This window comes from Haematobia irritans, chromosome 1 (genome assembly GCF_050003625.1).
Source record: "Haematobia irritans isolate KBUSLIRL chromosome 1, ASM5000362v1, whole genome shotgun sequence".
In the NCBI taxonomy this organism is placed as follows: domain Eukaryota; kingdom Metazoa; phylum Arthropoda; class Insecta; order Diptera; family Muscidae; genus Haematobia; species Haematobia irritans.
In genome coordinates, this window is record NC_134397.1 from 214,948,092 (window position 1) to 214,969,516 (window position 21,425).

The 21,425-nt window shown below is 25.4% G+C and overlaps 1 protein-coding gene across 1 annotated transcript in view; it reads left to right on the forward strand.

Moving 5' to 3' along the window:
• Nucleotides 1-21,425, forward strand: part of LOC142234717 (transmembrane protease serine 9-like) — a 67,366-nt gene extending 45,941 nt beyond the window's left edge. The window contains exons 6-8 of the mRNA XM_075305890.1: nucleotides 12,714-13,166; nucleotides 20,441-20,546; nucleotides 20,636-21,425. Coding sequence (XP_075162005.1) covers nucleotides 12,714-13,166; nucleotides 20,441-20,546; nucleotides 20,636-21,209 — 1,133 coding nt within the window. The 3' untranslated portion in view covers nucleotides 21,210-21,425. The remainder of the gene's footprint in view (nucleotides 1-12,713; nucleotides 13,167-20,440; nucleotides 20,547-20,635) is intronic.

Below are 21,425 nucleotides of genomic sequence, written 5' to 3' on the forward strand. Positions count from 1 at the left end.
TCTGTCTTGGTGAATAATACCATGCATAGCAAAGGATATCTAATATTCGGCCTAAACTAAAAACTCTAAGACTCAATTCTAAAATTCCGAAATTATTATAACATTCAAAATTCTAGAAAAATTACTTAATTGGAATAAAGTCCCCGAAAATATTAAATCTAGAAAAAAACGAGAATCGATTCACAATGGGAACAATCAAAATATCGACCATAAATGAATAAAACATCCAAAAGTTCCGATATAAATTTAACCACATCAATTGGTAGCTGATTCACATATAGGTTATAGAACCGATCAATAAATTCAAAATTTATGGCATCTTAAAATATTTTGGAAAAATTTGGTAATTTGTACTTTACCGCAAACAAAAAATGTTCTTTCATTTTTTTTGTTTTGAATTTGTTTTTTAGTCACTTGTTGTAGTCATACCTGTTGCTACTACTGTGTATTGCCATGCTCTATGCTATGAATTATAGAACATGGCTTAAATATCGGTTAGCCATTGAATTTTGAGATAGAGTCGATGTATGTGAATATAAAAGCAGTTGGGTATTGCGACAACAATTTCAGTTTGATCTCAAGCATCAATGAATTAAGTTCGACCAGGTTTTTTTTTGTCTTACTTTCATTTTCACATTTAACGAAGAAAAGCCAAACAAAGTGCCGGTATTAAATGTGTGTGAGAGTGTATATGTGTGACAGTATAAATAAAGCGGAAAATCAGTGCTTGGTCAAGGTCATTTCTAAATCACCGGACAAAACGTGGCCAATTCTAAATGTCTTAAAACAAACATCATAACTCATTGAACAAAAGTTTATTTTTAACTTGGTCCAAAAACAAAACAAAAATAGAAAAAAACAACTCCCGAGAACTAAACAAAATTTTAATAGGAATTTATCATAATAGGGGGCCAATTAAATTAATTACCATAACAATTGATATAATTTTCGATTTTAAACAATTTTCAATACACGCTTAAAAGCTTCATCGTTAATTATCTGTTAGTGTTAAAGTGAAGTGAACTGACGTGACCAATTAACGCAATGAAAGTGTGTCCAGGTGTTAATATGGAGTTACTCGGTATGATGATGATGATGCTGGCTTTGGCTAATGGCCAATTCTTTGATTATGGGCCGAGTGGAAATGGTAAGTCAACTTAATATTGACTTGAAAGGGAAGTCCCTTTGAGGTAGATTAAATACCTTATGATAGTCAGCTAACATATTAGTAAATTATAGTTTGTTTTAGGGCAAACATGCGGTTTTTCTTATTATAATTGTGCGGCGAATGAGTTCTAGTGACTAATCATTGTTAACCAACGGAAATTAGAACAAATATTTAAATACTGAACGAAATTTATAATTGTGGGGATTTCCATGATTACATTACAAAAAGTCACACACTAATGATACAATTAAGAATCAAACAAATTCACTTTGAAATATCAGTGAGAATTTTTTTAGCAATATGCAATACAGATTCAATAGGTCAGAATTTTTTAAAAAGCGATTTTCAATGGCGGAGTCAATTAAATCAAGTGTTCCGAAACAACATCGTTTGTAACACATCGAAATATTAGTAGAAACGTGGGTGACGACTGTAGGATTAACTGGGTGGGCGAATACATACCACCACCCCTCGAGACGGAGAGTTTTGAAGGAATTGTAGATTCCTCCATGACGCAGTCCGTCTGTCCATCCGTTTCTATGTTCGTGTCCATCCAGTGTATACATGTGCGCCGTGCAGGCATCTACAATTCCTTCGGAAGTGTCGAATTATCCGTGTCGAGGGGTGGAGGTGGTGCATTTTCCCACCCAGTATAAACTATACTGGCCACTCACGTTACTATTAGTCTTAGACCCCGTGAAGTATATATACTCGGTATCATGGCGAAATTCAGAGTCCGGTTAGGTTTGTCCTTATAGTTAGGTGATTAGGTATTATGAAAAAATTGGTCTATTGGTTCATAATTCATGATAGACTCGTCTATATAAAGTGATAAAAAGCTAAGGTGGCCTATATTTAGTATGTACTATAGAAAATTTTTACAAAATTACATTTCTATGGAAATTTGGTAAAAATTGTATTTCTATAGAAAAAAGTATTGTAAAAGATTTATTTCTATAATTTTTTTTTCAAAATTGTATTTCTATAAGAAATTTTGTCAAAATTTAAGTTCTATAGGTAATTTGACCATCATTTTATTTCTCTAGGAAATTTTGTCAAAATTTTATTTCTTTAGGAAATTTTGTCAAAATCTTATATCTGAGGAAATGTTGCCAAAAGTTCATTTCTATGGGAAATTTGGTAAAAATTTTATTTCTATCAAAACTTGTATTTCTATATAAAAACTTTGTCAAAATTGTATTTCTATGACAAATTTGGTAAAAATTTTATTTATATAAAAGATAGTATTCTCAAAACTTTATTTCTATAAACAAATTTTCTTTATTTTTATAAAAAATTTTCTACAAATTATATTACTATATAAAAATTTTGACAAAATTGTATTTCTAAGGAAATTTTGCCAAAATTTTATTTATAAGCAAATTTTGTCAAAATTTTATTTCTATAGAAGATTTTGTTAAAATTTTATTTCTATAGAAAATTATGCCAAAATTTTATTTCTATAGAAAATTTTGTCAAAATTTTATTTCTATAGAAAATTTTTTCAAAAGTTTATTTCTATAGAAAATTTTCTCAAAATTTTGTTTCTATAGAAAATTTTCTCAAAATTTAATTTCTACAGATTTTTTTCAAAGTTTTTTTTTTGTAGAAACTTTTAACAAAATTTTATTTTTATATAAACTTTTTTAAAAATTTTATTTCAATAGAGATTTGATTTACCAAAACATCAAGATATCTACCAAACAGAAAAAATCTACTATTTGGGCAGAATTCTATCAACTGTGGCAACCGTGGTGGCAATACAAATTTATTTTTACGTAAAGGTGGGTATTAAGTTCGATTATTTTTCTTGACTAATCCACTTAAGGACCCTAACAAGTTATAATAAAATTTGCAACAAATATGTATAATTTTATGCCTTTTTTTTACTGAATTAGTTTTCACTTTAGCGATTTTAGCGGCTAAACTCGAACTTAATACCCACCTTAATATACATTGCATTTTCATGGTTTAAGATAATGAAGCACATAGAACCATTTTTGTTTCGTAAATTTTGTTTAAATTTAACGAAAAATATTGTAGGGGAAATTTTAGGGAAAATTTTTTGGGAATGAGGAGAAAGTAGGGAACTTTTGTCCTTGTAGGGTAAACCGAATATTTTCCCCGGCAAAACTGCCCAGTATAAACTATACTGTCCACTCATATTACTATTAGTCTTAGACCCCGTGAAGTATATATACTCGGGGTCGTGGCGAAATTCATAGTCCGGTTAGGTTTGTCCTTATAGTTAAGAATAAGAAGTCTCTTTTCTCAGTGTACTATGAAAAAATTGGTTATAGAGTATTGGTTCATAATAAAGTCATTTATAAAGTGATAAAAAGCTAAAGTGGCTTATATTTAGTATGTACTATAGAAATTTTTTACAAAATTGCATTTCTATGCACATTTGGTAAAAATTGTATTTCTATAGAAAAAAGAATTGTAAACAATTTATTTCTATAATTTTTTTTCAAAATTGTATTTCTATATGAAATTTTGTCAAAATTTCAGTTCTATAGGTAATTTGACCATTATTTAATTTCCGTAGGAAAATTTGTCAAAATTTTATTTCTTTAGGAAATTTTGTCAAAATCTTATATCTGAGGAAATTTTGCCAAAAGTTCATTTCTATGGGAAATTTGGTAAAAATTTTATTTCTATGAAAACTTTTATTTCTATAGAAAACTTTGTCAAAATTTTATTTCTATGACAAATGTAGTAAAATATTTATTTATGTTATATAGAAGAAAGTATTCTCAAAACTTTATTTCTATAAACAAATTTTCTCAAAATTTTATTTCTATAAACATTTTTCTCCAAATAATATTATTATATAAAAATTTTGTCAACATTTTATTTCTATAGAAAATTTTGTCAAAATTTTATTTCTGCAGAAAATTTTGTCAAAATTTTATTTCCATGGAAAATTTTGTCAAAATTTTATTTCTATTGAAAATTTTGTCAAAACTTTATTTGTATAGAAAATATGTCGAAATTTTTATTTCTATAGAAATTTTTGTCAAAATTTTATTTCTATAGAATATTTTGTCAAAATTTTATTTTTTTATTACTTCTATGAAAACTTTTATTTCTATAGAAACCTTTGTCAAAATTTTATTTCTATGGCAAATTTGGTAAAAAATTATTTATATAAAAGAAAGTATTATCAAAACTTTATTTCTATAAACAAATTTTCTCAAAATTTTATTTCAATAAAAAATTTTTCTCCAAATTATATAACTATATAAAAATTTTGTCAAAATTGTGTTTCTAAGGAAATTTTCCCAAAGTTTTATTTATATAGCAAATTTGTCAAAATTGCATTTCTATAGTAAATTTTGTCAAAATTTTATTTCTATAGAAAATTTTGTCAAAATTTTATTTCTATAGAAAATTTTGTCAAAATTTTATTTCTATAGAAAATTTTGTCAAGATTTTATTTTTATAGCAAATTTTGTCAAAATTTTATTTTGTTATTATTTCTATGAAAACTTTTATTTCTATGGCAAATTTGGTAAACATTTTATTTATATAGAAGAAAGTGTTCTTAAAACTTTATTTCTATATACAAATGTTCTCAAAGTTTTATTTCTCGAAAGTATATTGCTATATAAAAATTTTGTCAAAATTGTATTTTTAAGAAAATTTTTGCCAAAGTTTTATTTATATAGAAAATTTTGTCAAAATCTTATTTCTATAGAAGATTTTGTCAAGATTTTAATTCTATAGAAAATTTTGTCAAAATTTTATTTCTGTAGAAAATTTTGTCAAAATTTTATTTCCATAGAAAATTTTGTCAAAATTTAATTTCTATAGAAAATTTTGTCAAAATTTAATTTCTATAGAAAATTTTGTCAAAATTTTATTTCTATAGAAAATTTTGTCAAAATTTTATTTCTATAGAAAATTTTGTCAAAATTTTATTTCTGTACAAAATTTTGTCAACATTTTATTTAAATAGAAAATTTTGTCAAAATTTTAATTTTTTAGAAAATTTTGCCAAAATTTTATTTCTATAAGAAATGTTGTCAAAATTTTATTTCTATAGAAAAATTTGTCAAAATTTTGTTTCTATAGAAAATTTTGTCAAATTATATTTCTATAAAAAGGAAATTTTATTGCTATGGGGAATTTGGTAAAAATTGTATTTCTATAGTAGAAAGTATTCTAAAAATTTTCCCAAAATTGTATTTCTGTAAGAAGTTTAGTCAAAATTTCAGTTCTATAGGAAATTTTTGCTAATATTTATTGTTTTTAGGAACTTTTGTCAAAATTTTATTTCAATAAAAAATTTTGTCAAAATTTTATATCTAAGAAATTTTATTTCTATAGAAAATGTTGCCAAAATTTTATAGCTATAGAAAATGTTGTCAAGGTTTTATTTCTAAGGAAATTTTGTCAAAATTTTATTTCTATGGGAAATTTGGTAAAAAATTTTATTTTTATGAAAAATTTGGTAAACAGTTTATTTCTATAAGGAATTTGTCGCAATTTTAGTTCTATAGAAAATTTTGCCAAAATTTTATTTCTAAGAAAATTTTTTCCAAAGTTTTATTTATATAGAAAATTCTGTCAAAATTTTATTTCTATAGAAAATTTTGTCAAAATTTTATTTCTATAGAATAAATTTGTCAAAATTTTATTTCTATAGACATTTTTTTCAAAATTTTATTTCTATAGAAAATTTTGTCAAAATTTTATTTCTATAGAAAAATTTGTCAAAATTTTGTTTCTATAGAAAATTTTGTCAAAATTATATTTCTATAGAAAGGAAATTTTATTGCTATGGGAAATTTGGTAAAAATTGTATTTCTATAGAAGAAAATATTCTAAAAATTTTCCCAATATTGTATTTCTGTAAGAAGTTTTGTCAAAATTTCAGTTCTATAGGAAATTTTTGCTAATATTTATTGTTTTTAGGAACTTTTGTCAAAATTTTATTTCAATAAAAAATTTTGTCAAAATTTTATATCTAAGAAATTTTTGTCAAAATTTTATTTCTATAGAAAATGTTGCCAAAATTTTATTGCTATAGAAAATGTTGTCAAGGTTTTATTTCTAAGGAAATTTTGTCAAAATTTTATTTCTATGGGAAATTTTTTAAAAAATTTTATTTTTATGAAAAATTTGGTAAACAGTTTATTTCTATAGGGAATTTGTCGCAATTTTAGTTCTATAGAAAATTTTGCCAAAATTTTATTTCTAAGGAAATTTTGCCACAATTTTATTTTTATAGAAAATTTTTCCAAAATTTTTCTATAGGAAATTTGTTAAAAATTTATTTCTATAGAAGAAAGTATTCTCAAAATTTTATTTCTATAAAATTTTTTTCTCAAACTTTTATTTCTATGAAAATTTTTCTTCAATTTGATTTTCTATATGAAACTTTCTCAAAATTTCAGTTCTATAAGCAATTTTGTCAAAATTTTATTTGTAAGGAAATTTTGTCAAATTTTATTTCTATAGAAAATTTTGCAAAAATTTTACTTCTATAGAAAATGTTGGCAAAATTTGATTTCTATATATAATTTGTAAAAAATTTATTTCTCTAGATAATTTTGTCAATGTGTCATTTCCATAAAAGACATTTCTTGAATCCCATAATTTTTGAGAACATTTCGGTGACATTTGTTAATTAATTAAGTGCTAAAAACAAATCAACTATATAGTATGTTCACACATTATTGTTGTTTGTTTAAAAATTCAATTCATTTGTAGTATGATGGTGATTTGATTTATTGTTATTTCCGTTTAAATTAGCAACCACAAAAGAAACCTTTCATAAACAGAACTTGCTGTCAAATCAATAGCAATCAATTAAATTGTTAATACTTCACAATTTTAGAATATTTCAACTAACTTTCGTGCCAGATGTCAATGAAATGAAATAAGCAGATCAATTGCTGTAATTAGCTAAAATCTTGTTGCACAAGAGTAAGATTAATGTCATATTTTACCATCTGGTGGTTGTTGTATAACTTTGATCTGACTCTAAGAAATACCTCTCAGAAATTGATCCCCATTTAGTACACTCAAAAAACAGTGAACCCACCAGGAAGGATTATTTGGAAAATGTTTACTAAAAATGTTTCAAACAAATAAGTAAATATTTTTCGACAAATTCTAGAAAATTATCTGGACATAATTATTTGTAACTTTTTAAATGACAATTATTTTTTTTTTTAAATTTCAAAACTTAAAAATATCGATAAATTTGATTGACATTAACACCTATACAGAACACTTAAATGTGGTTTTAATATATAATAAAAAAATGTTTTATTTTGTTATTAATTTTATTGTATAAAACCTCCCAGTTGTGCTGAATATTTTAAATTCAATAACGTGGTTTATCATACATTCGGCTACACTACATTTTACATGTTTCTTACTAGTTCTGCATTATGTGCAATAGTTCATTAGAATATATAGTTCATTAGAATATAATTCATTATAATATATTTTGTTTTACTGCTATTTATTATCGCTCATAATAAATTTAAATGTGCTCATATGTATGGCCAGTAATATGAATTATTAAAAAAAAAACATTTTGTGTAACGTATGTTTGCATTCCACCATTCTTTTACTAACCACAAATGATAATTTAAATTAATGTGAAACAAAATTACTTGTTACTTATTTAAGAAATTGGCGACAGTAAATGAAGCAAAACATTTTGAAAGGCATAAAATAATGGCACGTGTTATTAAGCAACTGGTCACACTGGTCAAATATTTTACAAATATGGATATTAAACTTTCATCCTGAAAAAATTTCCAATAGACAAGAAATTTTGAAAAACTTTATTATATACAAAAATGTTTGACAAAATTTCCTATAAAAAAAAAATTTTTTTGACAAACTTTCCTATAGAAAAGAAATTTTGACAAAATTTCCTATAGAAAAGAGGAAATTTTGTCAAAATTTCTTATTTATGGGAAATTTTGTCAAAATTTCTAATTTTGTCAAAATTTCCCATAAATAAGAAATTTTGACAAAATTTCCTGTATACAAAAAATTTTGATAAAATTTCCTATATATAAAAAGTTTTAACAAAATTTCCTAAAGATAAGAAACTTTGACAAAATTTCCTATAGACGAGAAACCTTGAGAAAAATTCCTATGGACAAGAAATTTTGAAAAGCTTTATTATAAACAAAAACTGATGACAAAATTTCCCATAGACAAGAAAATTTGACAAAATTACCAATAGCTAAGAAATTTTGATAAAATGTCCCATAGACAAGAAATTTTGACAAAATTCCTGTAGACAAGAAGTTTTGATAAAATTTCGAATAGACAAAAAATATTCAAAAGACAAAAAAAAAATTGAAAAACTTTCTTATGGACAACCAATGTTGAAAAAATTTCCCATAGACAAGAAATTTTGACAAAATTACCTATAGATAAGAAATTTTGACAAAATTTCCTATATGTAAAAAATTTTGACAAAATTTCCTATAGACAAGAAACCGTGACAAAATTTCCTATGGACAAGAAATTTTGAAAAGCTTTCTTATCAACAAAAACCGATGACAAAATTCCCATAGATAAGAAATTTTGATAAAATTTCCCATAGACAAGAAATTCTGACAAAATTCCTGTAGACAAGAACTTTTGATAAAATTTCGAATAGACGAAAAATTTTCAAAAGACAAAAAAATTGAAAAACTTTCTTATGGACAAACAATGTTGAAAAAAATTCTTATAGACAAGAAATTTTGACAAAATTACGTGTAGATAAGAAATTTTGACAAAATTTCCTATAGAAAAGAAATTTTGACAAAATTTCCCAAAGACAAGAAATTTTTACAAAATTTTCTATATACGAGAAATTTTGATAAAACTTCTAATAGACAAGAAATATTGGAAAAATTTCTTATAGCCAAAAATGTTGACAAAATTTCCTTTAAAAAAGAAATTTTGACAAAATTTCCAATAGAAAAGAAATTTTGACAAAATTTACTATAGAAAAGAATTGTGACAAATATTTCATAGGTGAGAATTTTTGACAAAATTTCTTATTGCCAAAAATTTTACAGACAAGAAATTTTGAAAAACCTTTTTATAAACAAAAAATGTTGACAAAATTTCCCATAGACAAGAAAATTATGTAAATTACCTATAGATAAGAAATTTTGACAAAATTTCCTATATGCTAGAAATTTTGATAAAATTTCCCATAGACAAGAAATTTTGACAAAATTTCCCATAGATAAGAAATTTTGACAAAATTTCCTGTAGACAAGAAATTTTGGCAAAATTTTCCATAGACAAGAAATTTTGACAAAATTTCTTATAGAAAAGAAATTTTGACAAAATTTTCTAAAGAAAAGAAATTTTGGCAAAATAGGTAATAGGTAAGAAATTTTGGCAAAAATTCCTATAGAAAAGAAATTTTGTCAAAATTTGCTATAGAAAAGAAATTTTGAAAAACTTTCTTATAGACAAAAACTGTTGACAAAATTTCCTATCGGCAAGAAAATTTGACAAAATTACCTATAGATAAAAATTTCCTGTAGACAAGAAATTTTGACAAAATTTCCCATGGGCAAGGAATTTTGACTAACTTTCCTATATATAAAAAATTTTTGACAAAATTTTCTATAAATAAAAAATTTTAACAAAATTTCCCATAGACAAGAAATTTTCACAAAATTTCCAATAGAAAAGAAATGTTTACAAAATTTCCCATAGGTGAGAAATGTTGGCAAAATTTCCTATAAGAAAGAAATTTTGACAACAATTTCCTATATTACAAAAATTCCTATTGAAAAAAAATTTAATAAAATTTTCTATAGACCAGAAATTTTGACAAAATTCCCTGTAGACAAGAAATGTTGACAAAATTTCCCATAGACACAAAATGTTGACAAAATTTCCCATAGATAAGACATTTTGACAAAATTTCTTATAGATAAGAAATTTTGGCAAAATTTCCCATGGATAAGAAATTTTGAAAAACTTTCTTATAGACAAGAAATGTTGATCAAATTTCCCATAGGCAAGAAATTTTGACAAAATTACCTATGGACAAGAAATTTTGAAAAGCTTTCTTATAAACAAAAACTGATGACAAAATTTCCCATAGACAAGAAAATTTGACAAAATTACCAATAGCTAAGAAATTTTGACAAAATTTTCTATAGAAAAGAAATTTTGGCAAAAATTCCTATAGAAAAGAAATTTTGTCAAAATTTGCTATAGAAAAGAAATTTTGAAAAACTTTCTTATAGACAAAAACTGTTGACAAAATTTCCTATCGACAAGAAAATTTGACAAAATTACCTATAGATCAGAAATTTTAACAAAATTTCCTATAGGCAAGAAATTTTGATAAAATTTCCCATAGACAAGAAATTTTGACAAAATTTCCCGTGGGCAAGGAATTTTGACTAAATTTCCTGTATATAAAAATTTTAACAAAATAGACAAGAAATTTTGGAAAAATTTTCCATAGACAAGAAATTTTGACAAAATTTCTTATAGAAAAGAAATTTTGACAAAATTTCCCATAGACAAGAAATTTTGACAAAATTTCCTATAGAAAAGAAATTTTAACAAAATTTATTATAGAAAAGAAATGTTTACAAAATTTCCCATAGGTGAGAAATGTTGGCAAAATTTCCTATAAAAAAGAAATTTTAACAAAACTTATTATAGAAAAGAAATGTTTACAAAATTTCCCATAGGTGAGAAATGTTGGCAAAATTTCCTATAAAAAAGAAATTTTGACAACAATTTCCAATAGACAAGAAATTTTGACAAAAATTTCCTAGGGACAGCAAATTTTGACAAAAATTCCTATAGACAAAAAATTTTGATAAAATTCTCTATGGACCAGAAATTTTGACAAAATTCCTTGTAGAAAAGAAGTTTTGATAAAATTGTCTATAGAAAAGAAATTTTGGCAAAATTTCCCATAGGTAAGAAATTTTGGCAAAAATTCCCATAGATAAGAAATTTTGTCAAAATTTCCTATAGAAAAGAAATTTTGACAAAATTTGCTGTAGAACAGAAATTTTGACAAAATTTGCTATAGAAAAGAAATTTTGGAAAACTTTCATATAGACAAAAACTGTTGACAAAATTTCCCATAGACAAGAAAATTTGACAAAATTACCTATAGATAAGAAATTTTAACAAAATTTCCTATAGGCAAGAAATTTTTTCCCATAGATAAGAAATTTTGACAAAATTTCCTGTAGACAAGAAGTTTTGACAAAATTTCCGTAGGCAAGGAATTTTGACTAAATTTCCTATATTTAAAAATGTTGACAAAATTTCCTATAGATAAAAAATTTTAACAAAATTTCCCATGGATACGAGATTTTGACAAAATTTCCAATAGAAAAGACATTTTGACAAAATTTTTTATAGAAAAGAAATGTTTACAAAATTTTCCATAGGTGAGAAATTTTGACAAAATGTCCTATAAAAAAGAAATTTTGACAACAATTTCCTATAGACAAGAAATTTTGACAAAAATTTCCTATAGACAGCAAATTTTGACAAAAATTCCTATTGAAAAAAATTTTGATAAAATTCTCTATAGAGCAGAAATTTTGACAAAATTCCCTGTAGACAAAAAATTTTGACAAAATTTCGCATAGACAAAAAATGTTGACAAAATTTTCCATAGATAAGACATTTTGACAAAATTTCCTATAGATAAGAAATTTTGGCAAAATTTCCTTTATACAAGAAATTTTTACAATATTTCCCATGGATAAGAAATTTTGAATAACTTTCTTATGGACAAGAAATGTTGATAAAATTTCCCATGGATAAGAAATTTTGAAAAACTTTCTTATAGACAAGAAATGTTGATAAAATTTCCCATGGATAAGAAATTTTGAAAAACTTTCTTATAGACAAGAAATGTTGATAAAATTTCCCATAGGCAAGAAATTTTGACAAAATTTCCCATAGATAAAAAATTTTGACAAAATTACCTATGCAAGAAATTTTGACAAAATTTCCCATAGATAAGAAATTTTGACAACATTTTCTGTATACAAAAAATTTTGACAAAATTTGCTATAGAAAAGAAATTTTGACAATATTACCCATAGATTAGAAATTTTGATAAAATTTCACATAGGTAAGAAATTTTTATAAAAAAAATTAAAAGTTCTTATAGCCAAAATATTTTGACAGAATTTCTATAGGGAGATAATTAGACAAAATTTTCTGTAGACAAGAAATTCGTTACCAATGAAATTACAAATTTAGTATATGTCAATTAAATCTTGAAGCTATAAAAATAAAGCCACTGAAAACATGAAACAAAATAAACAGAATATTCGAAAAGAACTCTAGAAAACCACAAAATAAAAAATACATATAACGTGTTAAAAACAAACCAAACTGCAAATACCTGCGGCTAGATTAATTCATCATCATTAACCATTCGCTTGAGTTTATTTCCTTGCAAGGGGGTTTCCCCAAGAACGCCAATAAAAACTCTAAACCATTACTTTTGTTTCATAGTTGCAATTCCATTTCAACTCACCTTTATCTGGTTTTACACTTCCTCTAGGTCAGGCCAACAGACGCTGTGAAAATCCCAACAGACGCCTTGGCACATGTGTTTCTATTCATGATTGTCAAGTTCTCCTGAATAGCGACAGGGAATTCATATTGGCCTCTGCATGTGGCGGTGGATTTGGTAAAACGCCAATGGTTTGTTGTTCCAGTGATACCGGTTTTGTTTCAAGAAGTGCTGGAAATGAAGATGCCGCAGAGATTACCGCTACGGATGATGGAGAGATGGCCAAGAGATCATCATGGTGGCGTACTACAGTCAATTTTTTCCCTTCCTCACCAATGCCAGTCGGTAGAACTGTATTGAGGCCTGTGTCGAGAGAAGTGGAGGATTCTCTATTGCCGGAGCCACCAACTTGTGGTGGAGAATTTATTAGTAATCGCATCTTGGGAGGAAGTGATACTAATGAATTTCCCTGGATGGCATTTCTGGAATATTCAAAGACGGGTAAGTTCTAATGGAAAACCCAATGGAATTTGTTGGGGAAAATCCATGAAGATTTGAAGGAATGTTTTATAGGTATCGAATTTTTGGAAAATCCAAAAAAGACAGCAGAGGATTTTCCAAATGTTTGCTATTGATTTGGAAAATCCACGATGGCCAATCTAACGTTTACAAAGTTCCTCAATAGGAGCGCCACGGTCACAATAAATAAAGGGTGATTCTTTTGAGGTTAGGATTTTCATGCATTAGTATTTGACAGATCACGTGGGATTTCAGACATGGTGTCAAAAAAAAAGATGCTCAGTATGCTTTGACATTTCATCATGAATAGACTTACTAACGAGCCACAACGTCGAATTTTCAGTGAATGGGCCCTAGAAAAGTTGGCAGAAAATCCGCTTTTTTATCGACAAATTTTGTTCAGCGATGAGGCTCATTTCTGGTTGAATGGCTACGTAAATAAGCAAAATTGCCGCATTTGGAGTGAAGAGCAACCAGAAGCCGTTCAAGAACTGCCCATGCATCCCGAAAAATGCACTGTTTGGTGTGGTTTGTACGCTGGTGGAATCATTGGACCGTATTTTTTCAAAGATGCTGTTGGACGCAACGTTACGGTGAATGGCGATCGCTATCGTTCGATGCTAACAAACTTTTTGTTGCCAAAATTGGAAGAACTGAACTTGGTTGACATGTGGTTTCAACAAGATGGCGCTACATGCCACACAGCTCGCGATTCTATGGCCATTTTGAGGGAAAACTTCGGAGAACAATTCATCTCAAGAAATGGACCGGTAAGTTGGCCACCAAGATCATGCGATTTGACGCCTGTAGACTATTTTTTGTGGGGCTACGTCAAGTCTAAAGTCTACAGAAATAAGCCAGCAACTATTCCAGCTTTGGAAGACAACATTTCCGAAGAAATTCGGGCTATTCCGGCCGAAATGCTCGAAAAAGTTGCCCAAAATTGGACTTTCCGAATGGACCACCTAAGACGCAGCCGCGGTCAACATTTAAATGAAATTATCTTCAAAAAGTAAATGTCATGGACCAATCTAACGTTTCAAATAAAGAACCGATGAGATTTTGCAAATTTTATGCGTTTTTTTTTTAAAAAAGTTATCAAGCTCTTAACAAATCACCCTTTAATATATATGCAGTTGGTTTTAAATGTCATTGAAAATTTTTTTTTAAAATTCAATGAAATTTTTTTAGAAGTTCTTAATGCAGTTTCTACAAAAATGTCTATGATACGTATTTTCATCACATTGAAATTGAATAATTTTAAAGAAAACAAATTTTTATGAAAAACTTCTATAAAAATATCAATGGAATTTTCTATAATGGTTTCAGTAAAATTTCTTTAAATATTTCAATCAAAATTCTCCATAAAAATGTCTATCAAAATTGTTTACAAATATTTTAGTCAGTTTTGTACAAATATTTCAATATCAAACTGTTCTTAAAAATTTAAATTAAATAAATGAAAATTTATATAAAAATTTAAAAAAATACAAATAAAACTTTCTATAAAATTTTCAATCAAAATAAATGAAAATTTCTATAAAAATGTTAATTAAGATTTGTAAAAAAATTTTAAAAATAAGTCAAATAAATCTTTTTTACAAAATGTTCACTGAACATTTTCTTTAAAAATTTCAATAAAAATTCTTAAAAACATTTCTAAAAATTTAAATAAAAAATTATCGAAAAAAATTAAATGAATTAATGAATTTTTTATAGTTCCAGGGAAAATTTTCTATAATAAATTCAATGACGGTTTCTGTAAAAAATTTCAATTGACTAAATGAAATTTTCAATTAAAATTTTCATTGAAATTGCAATAATATTTTTCTATTAAAATAAAAAAAATTTCTATAAAATTTTTAAATGTTCAATAACTTTCTATATAAATTTTTTCATAATAATTACAATTACTTTCAATGAAATGTATGTAAATATTTCAAAATCGTTTCTATATTTTTTTTTTTGTAAAAATTTCAATTAAAATTTTCTATAAAACTTTCAATCAAAATTTTCTAGTAAAATTTCAATAAATTCAATTTATCAAATTTAAAAAAATTAGCGCAAAATATTCTATAAAATTTTCAGTAAAATTTCACATAAAATTTTCTATAAAAATTTGTATACAATTTTTAAAAATAAGTCAATTAAATCTTCTTTATAAAATTAAAATTATAAAATTAAATTAAAATTTTCTTTAAAAATTTCAATAAAAATTCTTTAAACTTTCCTAAAAATTTAAATAAAAATTATCTAAAAAAATTAAATTAAATTTCATTTAAATTAAAACAAAATTTTGAATTAATGAATTTTCTATAGTTCCAGTGAAAATTTTCTATAATAAATTCAATGACGGTTTCTGTAATAAATTTCAATTGACTAAATGAAATTTTCAATTAAAATTGCAATAAAATTTTTCTATTAAATTAAAAAAATTTCCTATAAAATTTTCAAATGTTCAATAACTTTCTATATAAATTCCAATGAAATTTTTTATAATAATTACAATTACAATTTCTTACAAAACTTTCAATGAAATTTCTGTAAATATTTCAAATTCGTTTCTATATTTTTTTTTGTAGAAATTTCAATTAAAATTTGCTAGTAAAATTTCAATTAAATCAATTAATTAAATTTAAAAAAAAATAGCGCAAAATATTCTATAAGAATTTCATTAAAATTTCATATAAAATTTCGTCTAAAATTTTCTATGGAATATAGTAGTTTTTTTTTATAAAATTTGTTTGTAAGGTTTTTTGCTTTTTCCTTCGATCGTTTATTCATTTATAAACAATTGATTGTAATATCAAAATCTTTTGTAAGTATTCAAGTTGCAAAGTCGCTAAAACTAATTTCTTTAAATTTGTATATATCCTAGTATTCTATTGTATACAAGCTTATATTAATTATCAATAAATAAATAAAAAAAAATTCTATGAAAATTTCGTATAAAATTTTCTATAAAAATTTTTCATGTGTTCAATAAAAAAATTCTGTAAATATTTCAAAATGGTTTCTATAAAAACCTTAATTAAAGTTTTTTTTTTTAATTTCAAAAATTTCTAGTAAAATTTCAAAAAATTTAATTATTTAATTTAAAAATCTCCGCAAAATATTCTATAAAAATTTCTGTAAAATTTCATATAAAATTTTCCATAAAAAATGTTCATGTGTTCAGTAAAAATTTCAAGTTTTTAGTAAAAATTTCCATTAAAATATTCTTTATAGAATTTCGATTTCGATTAAATTTTCTATACAAATTTGAGTGAAATTTTCTATGGCAATTTCAATTAAAATTTTTTCAATGAATTTACTTTTAGAACAATTTTTATTAAATACAATTTTCTATAAGTATTAAATAATATTTAATTTTTATAAATATTTCAATGATATTTTTATTTTCTTGTTCTACACATATTTTTATCGAAATATTCACCTAAAAAAATCTTTCCAATAAAAACTTCAGAGAAATTTCAATCAAAAATTCTATAAAAATCCACGGAAATTTTCTATAAGAATTTAAGTAAAGATTTTCTTAAAATTTTCTTAAAAATTTCAATTTACATTTTCTATAATTGCATTCACGTTGAAATTTTCTATAAAATATTAAATTCAAAAAGAATTCAATGTGAATTGAAAATTTTCTATAAAAATATTATTCCAAAGTATCTATAAATATTAAAATGAAAATTTTCTGTAAAGAAATCAATGAAGTTTTGTATGAAAAATTTCAAACATTTACTATTTCTATAAAATTTTCAATTTACAATGTCGACGAAATTTCTTTAAAAAAATTTCAAGGAGTTTAAATTTTTTATAAAAATCAAATTTCATTTTTATAAATATTTTAATGAGATTTTTATTTTATTTTTTTACAAAATTTCAACTAAAATTTTGTATAAAAATTGCTACAAAAAAAAACAATGAAAATTTCTATAAAACTTTCAATTAAATTTTTTATTAAAGTTTCTAATAAAAATTTCTATAAAAGACCTCAATTAAAATTTTGTATAGAAATGACAATTAACATATTTTATAAACATTTCATTAACATTTTTTATAAACATTTCATTTAAATGTTCATAGAATTTAAAATGAATAAATTTTCATTGAAATTTTCTATAAAAGTTTCAATGATTTTTTTTTATAATAAATTTCTCTGAAAATTTTTTATTCAAATTTCGATATTTTCTCCAAAAGATTTAATGAAATTTATATAAATATTTCAATCATACATTTCTATAAATATTTCAATTAAAATTTTCTATAAATATTTCAGTTAAAATTTATTGCTAAAATATCAATGAAATGCCCTATATAAATTTCAGTTTTTTTTATAAAAATTTCAATTCAAATAAGTGACATGTTTTTTTATAAAAATGTCCAGTAAAATTTTCTATAAAAATTTCATAAAAGAAAAATTATAAAAAATTCATAAAAGAAAAATTATAAAAATTTCAATCAGAATTTTCTACGAAAATTTCATTTAAACTTTTCAATAAAAATTTCAATCAATTGTTTTGTTTTTATAAAATTTTCAATCAGAATTTTCTACGAAAATTCCAATTAACCTTTTCTATAAAAATTTGCTACAAAAAAAACAAAAAACATTCAATGAAAATTTCTATAAAACTTTCAAATACATTTTTTATTAAAGTTTCTAGTAAAAATTTCTATAAACGACCTCAATTAAAATTTTGTATAGAAATGACAATTAACATTTTTTATAAACATTTCATTTAAATGTTCATAGAATTTAAAATGAATAAATTTTCATTGAAATTTTCTATAAAAGTTTCAATGAATTTTTTTATAACAAATTTCTCTGAAAAATTTTTATTCAAATTTCCATCAACATTTTCTCCAAAAGATTTAATGAAATTTATAAAAATATTTCAATCATATATTTCTATAAATATTTCAATTAAAATTTTCTATAAATATTTCAGTTAAAATTTATTGCTAAAATTTTAATGAAATGAAATTTCATATATAAATTTCAGTTTTTTTTTTTAATAAAAATTTCAATTGAAATAAGTGACAATTTTTTTATAAAAATGTCAATTAAAAAAATGTCAATCAAATTTGTTTGCTTCTATAAAAATTGCAATCAGAATTTTGTACGAAAATTTCAATTAAACTTTTCAACACAAATGTCAATCAATTGTTTTGTTTTTATAAAATATTCAATCAGAATTTTCTATTAAACTTTTCTATAAAAATTTCAATGAAAATTTTAAAAAAGAAAAACAAAAACAAGTATATACGGCCGTAAGTTCGGCCAGGCCGAAGCTTATGTACCCTCCACCATGGATTGCGTAGAAACTTCTGCTGAAGACTGTCATCCACAATCGAATTACTTGGGTTGCGATAACTTTTGCCGATGACAAGATATCTTAAAAATTCCTAATGCCGTAATATATACCACGTAGTCCATAAGTGGTATATATTAAACTAAAATGGCCCATTAAATACGTATATAATTAAATTTGACAGAATTTTCTATAGAAATAAAATTTTGACAAAATAAAATTTTGACAACATTTTCTATAGAAGTAAAATTTGGTCAAAATTTTCTATAGAAATACGATTTTAACAAAATTTTCTATAGAAATAAAATTTTTACAAAATTTTCAAAATATTTAAAATTTTGACAACATTCTCTATAGAATTAAAATTTTGACAACATTTTCTATAGAAATAAAATTTTGCCAAAATTTTCTATAGAAATAAAATTTTGTCTAAATTTTTTATAGGAATAAAATTTTGCTAGATTATTTTTGCTCGAGTGGCAAGCATGATTATGGACCAATTTTTGTGTGATTGGGGATCGGCTATATATAACTATAGACCGATATGGACCAATTTTGGCATGGTTATTAGCGGCCATATATTAACACCACGTTGCAAATTTCAACCGGATCGAATGAATTTTGCTCGTCCAAGTGGCTCCGGAGTTCAAATCTGGGGATCGGTTTATATAGGGGCTATATATAATTATGGACTGATATGGACCAATTTTTTAATGGTTCTTAGAGACTATATACTAATACCATGTACCAAATTTCAGCCGAATGGGATGAAATTTGCTTCTCTTAGAGGATCCGCAAACCAAATTTGGGAATCGGTTTATATGGGGGCTATATATAATTATGGACCGATATGGACCAATGTTTGCATGGTTGTTAGAGACCATATACTAACACCACGTACCAAATTTCAACCGGATCGGATGAATTTTGCTCCTCTAAGAGGCTTCGGAGTTCAAATCTGGAGATCGGTTTATATGGGGGCTATATATAATTATGGACCGATATGGACCAATTTTTGCATGGTTGTTAGATACCATATACTTATACCATGTACCAAATTTCAGTCGTATCGGATAAAATGTGCTTCTTTTAGAGCAATCGCAAGCCAAATTTGGGGGTCCGTTTATATGGGGGCTATACGTAAAAGTAGACCGATATGGACCAATTTTTGTATGGTTGTTAGAGACCGTATACTAACACCATGTACCAAATTTCAGCTTCATCGGATGAAATTTGCTTCTTTTAGAGCAATCGCAAGCCAAATTTGGGGGTCCGTTTATATGGGGGCTATACGTAAAAGTGGACCGATATGGACCAATTTTTGCATGGTTGTTAGAGGCCACATACTAACATCACGTATCAAATTTCAGCCGCATCGGATGAAATTTGCTTTTCTTAGAGCAATCGCAAACCAAATTTGGGGGTCCGTTTATATCGGGGCTATATGGCCCATTTGCAATACCATCCGACCTACATCAATAACAACTACTTGTGCCAAGTTTCAAGTCGATGGCTTGTTTCGTTCGGAGGTTAGCGTGCTTTCAACAGACGGACGGACATGCTCAGATCGACTCAGAATTTCACCACGACCCAGAATATATATACTTTATGGGGTCTTAGAGCAATATTTCGATGTGTTACAAACGGAATGACAAAGTTAATATACCCCCATCCTATGGTGGAGGGTATACAAAAATAATAATACTAAAATAATTAAAATGTACTCCAAGAATTTCAAATAAATTTTTTCAACTGCATTTAAAAATTCAATAAAAATTTCGATAAATATTTTAATTAAATTTTCTGTGAATACTTTACAAGAGAATTTAATGAAATAAAATTTTTTATAAAACTTTATTGTGTTCATATATACAGTTTGAGGATTTATTCCGATTTAATGAAATTATCTAAAATAATGTAAATGAAATTATCAATTTTTTGCAGATCCTACCAAAGAATCGGTTTGTGCTGGCTCACTTATAAATGCTCGATATGTGATAACAGCAGCTCATTGTGTGGTGGGAGCTGTGGTGAAACAAAAAGGAGAACTGTAAGTCCAAAATCTCTCTATTCTTAATGCTATGGATAGATTTATTCGCTCTCTCTCTCTCTCTCGCTCTCTACCTTTGACAAGTTCAGAATTGCTGCACGTTTGGGCCTTATCGATTATACGAAAAATTTCATTTTTAGTGAAGACAATCAACGTTGGCGTATCGTAGAGAAAATCGTTCATGAGAATTACAAACAGCAAAAGACTCCAGTAAATGATATAGCTCTGTTGCGTTTGGAGAGTAATGTCCGTTATTCCAACACTATTAGACCGATATGTTTGTCTTCAGTTGTGCCACCGTATAATCTTAAGACTGATACAAAGCTGACCGTTGCCGGATGGGGTGCAACAGAGACTAGATCAAGTAGTCCGATAAAACAAAAAGTCAATGTAGCTTTGGCCGATCAGAAATTCTGTCGTCAACAGTATGGGAAATATGGTTTGAGTATTGAATCGACTCATATGTGTGCTGGAGGTACTGTGGCCAATGAAGATAGTTGTCGTGGTGATTCCGGAGCTCCTCTGATGTCCTATCGTAACGGTGTTTGGATTTTGGAAGGAATTGTTTCATTCGGTCGCCGCTGTGGTCTTGAAGGTTGGCCTGGTGTTTATGCTCGTGTTGGTCTATACACAGATTGGATAATCAAGAAACTTAGAGCTTGAATTCAAGTGAGATTCTATGTTAAAAGCAATACAAGGAACTGAACTGATTTAGATTTAAATTAGGATAAGTTTCAATACCATTTTACATTCACAATTGTCATAATTTTCCCGAAATTCTCATCTAGAATAAGATTAGCCTTAGATAAGACAGTACTTTGTTAATGGCCCTAATATTTTTATAAATCAATAAAGAAAATAAGCATGCATCCTTAATAA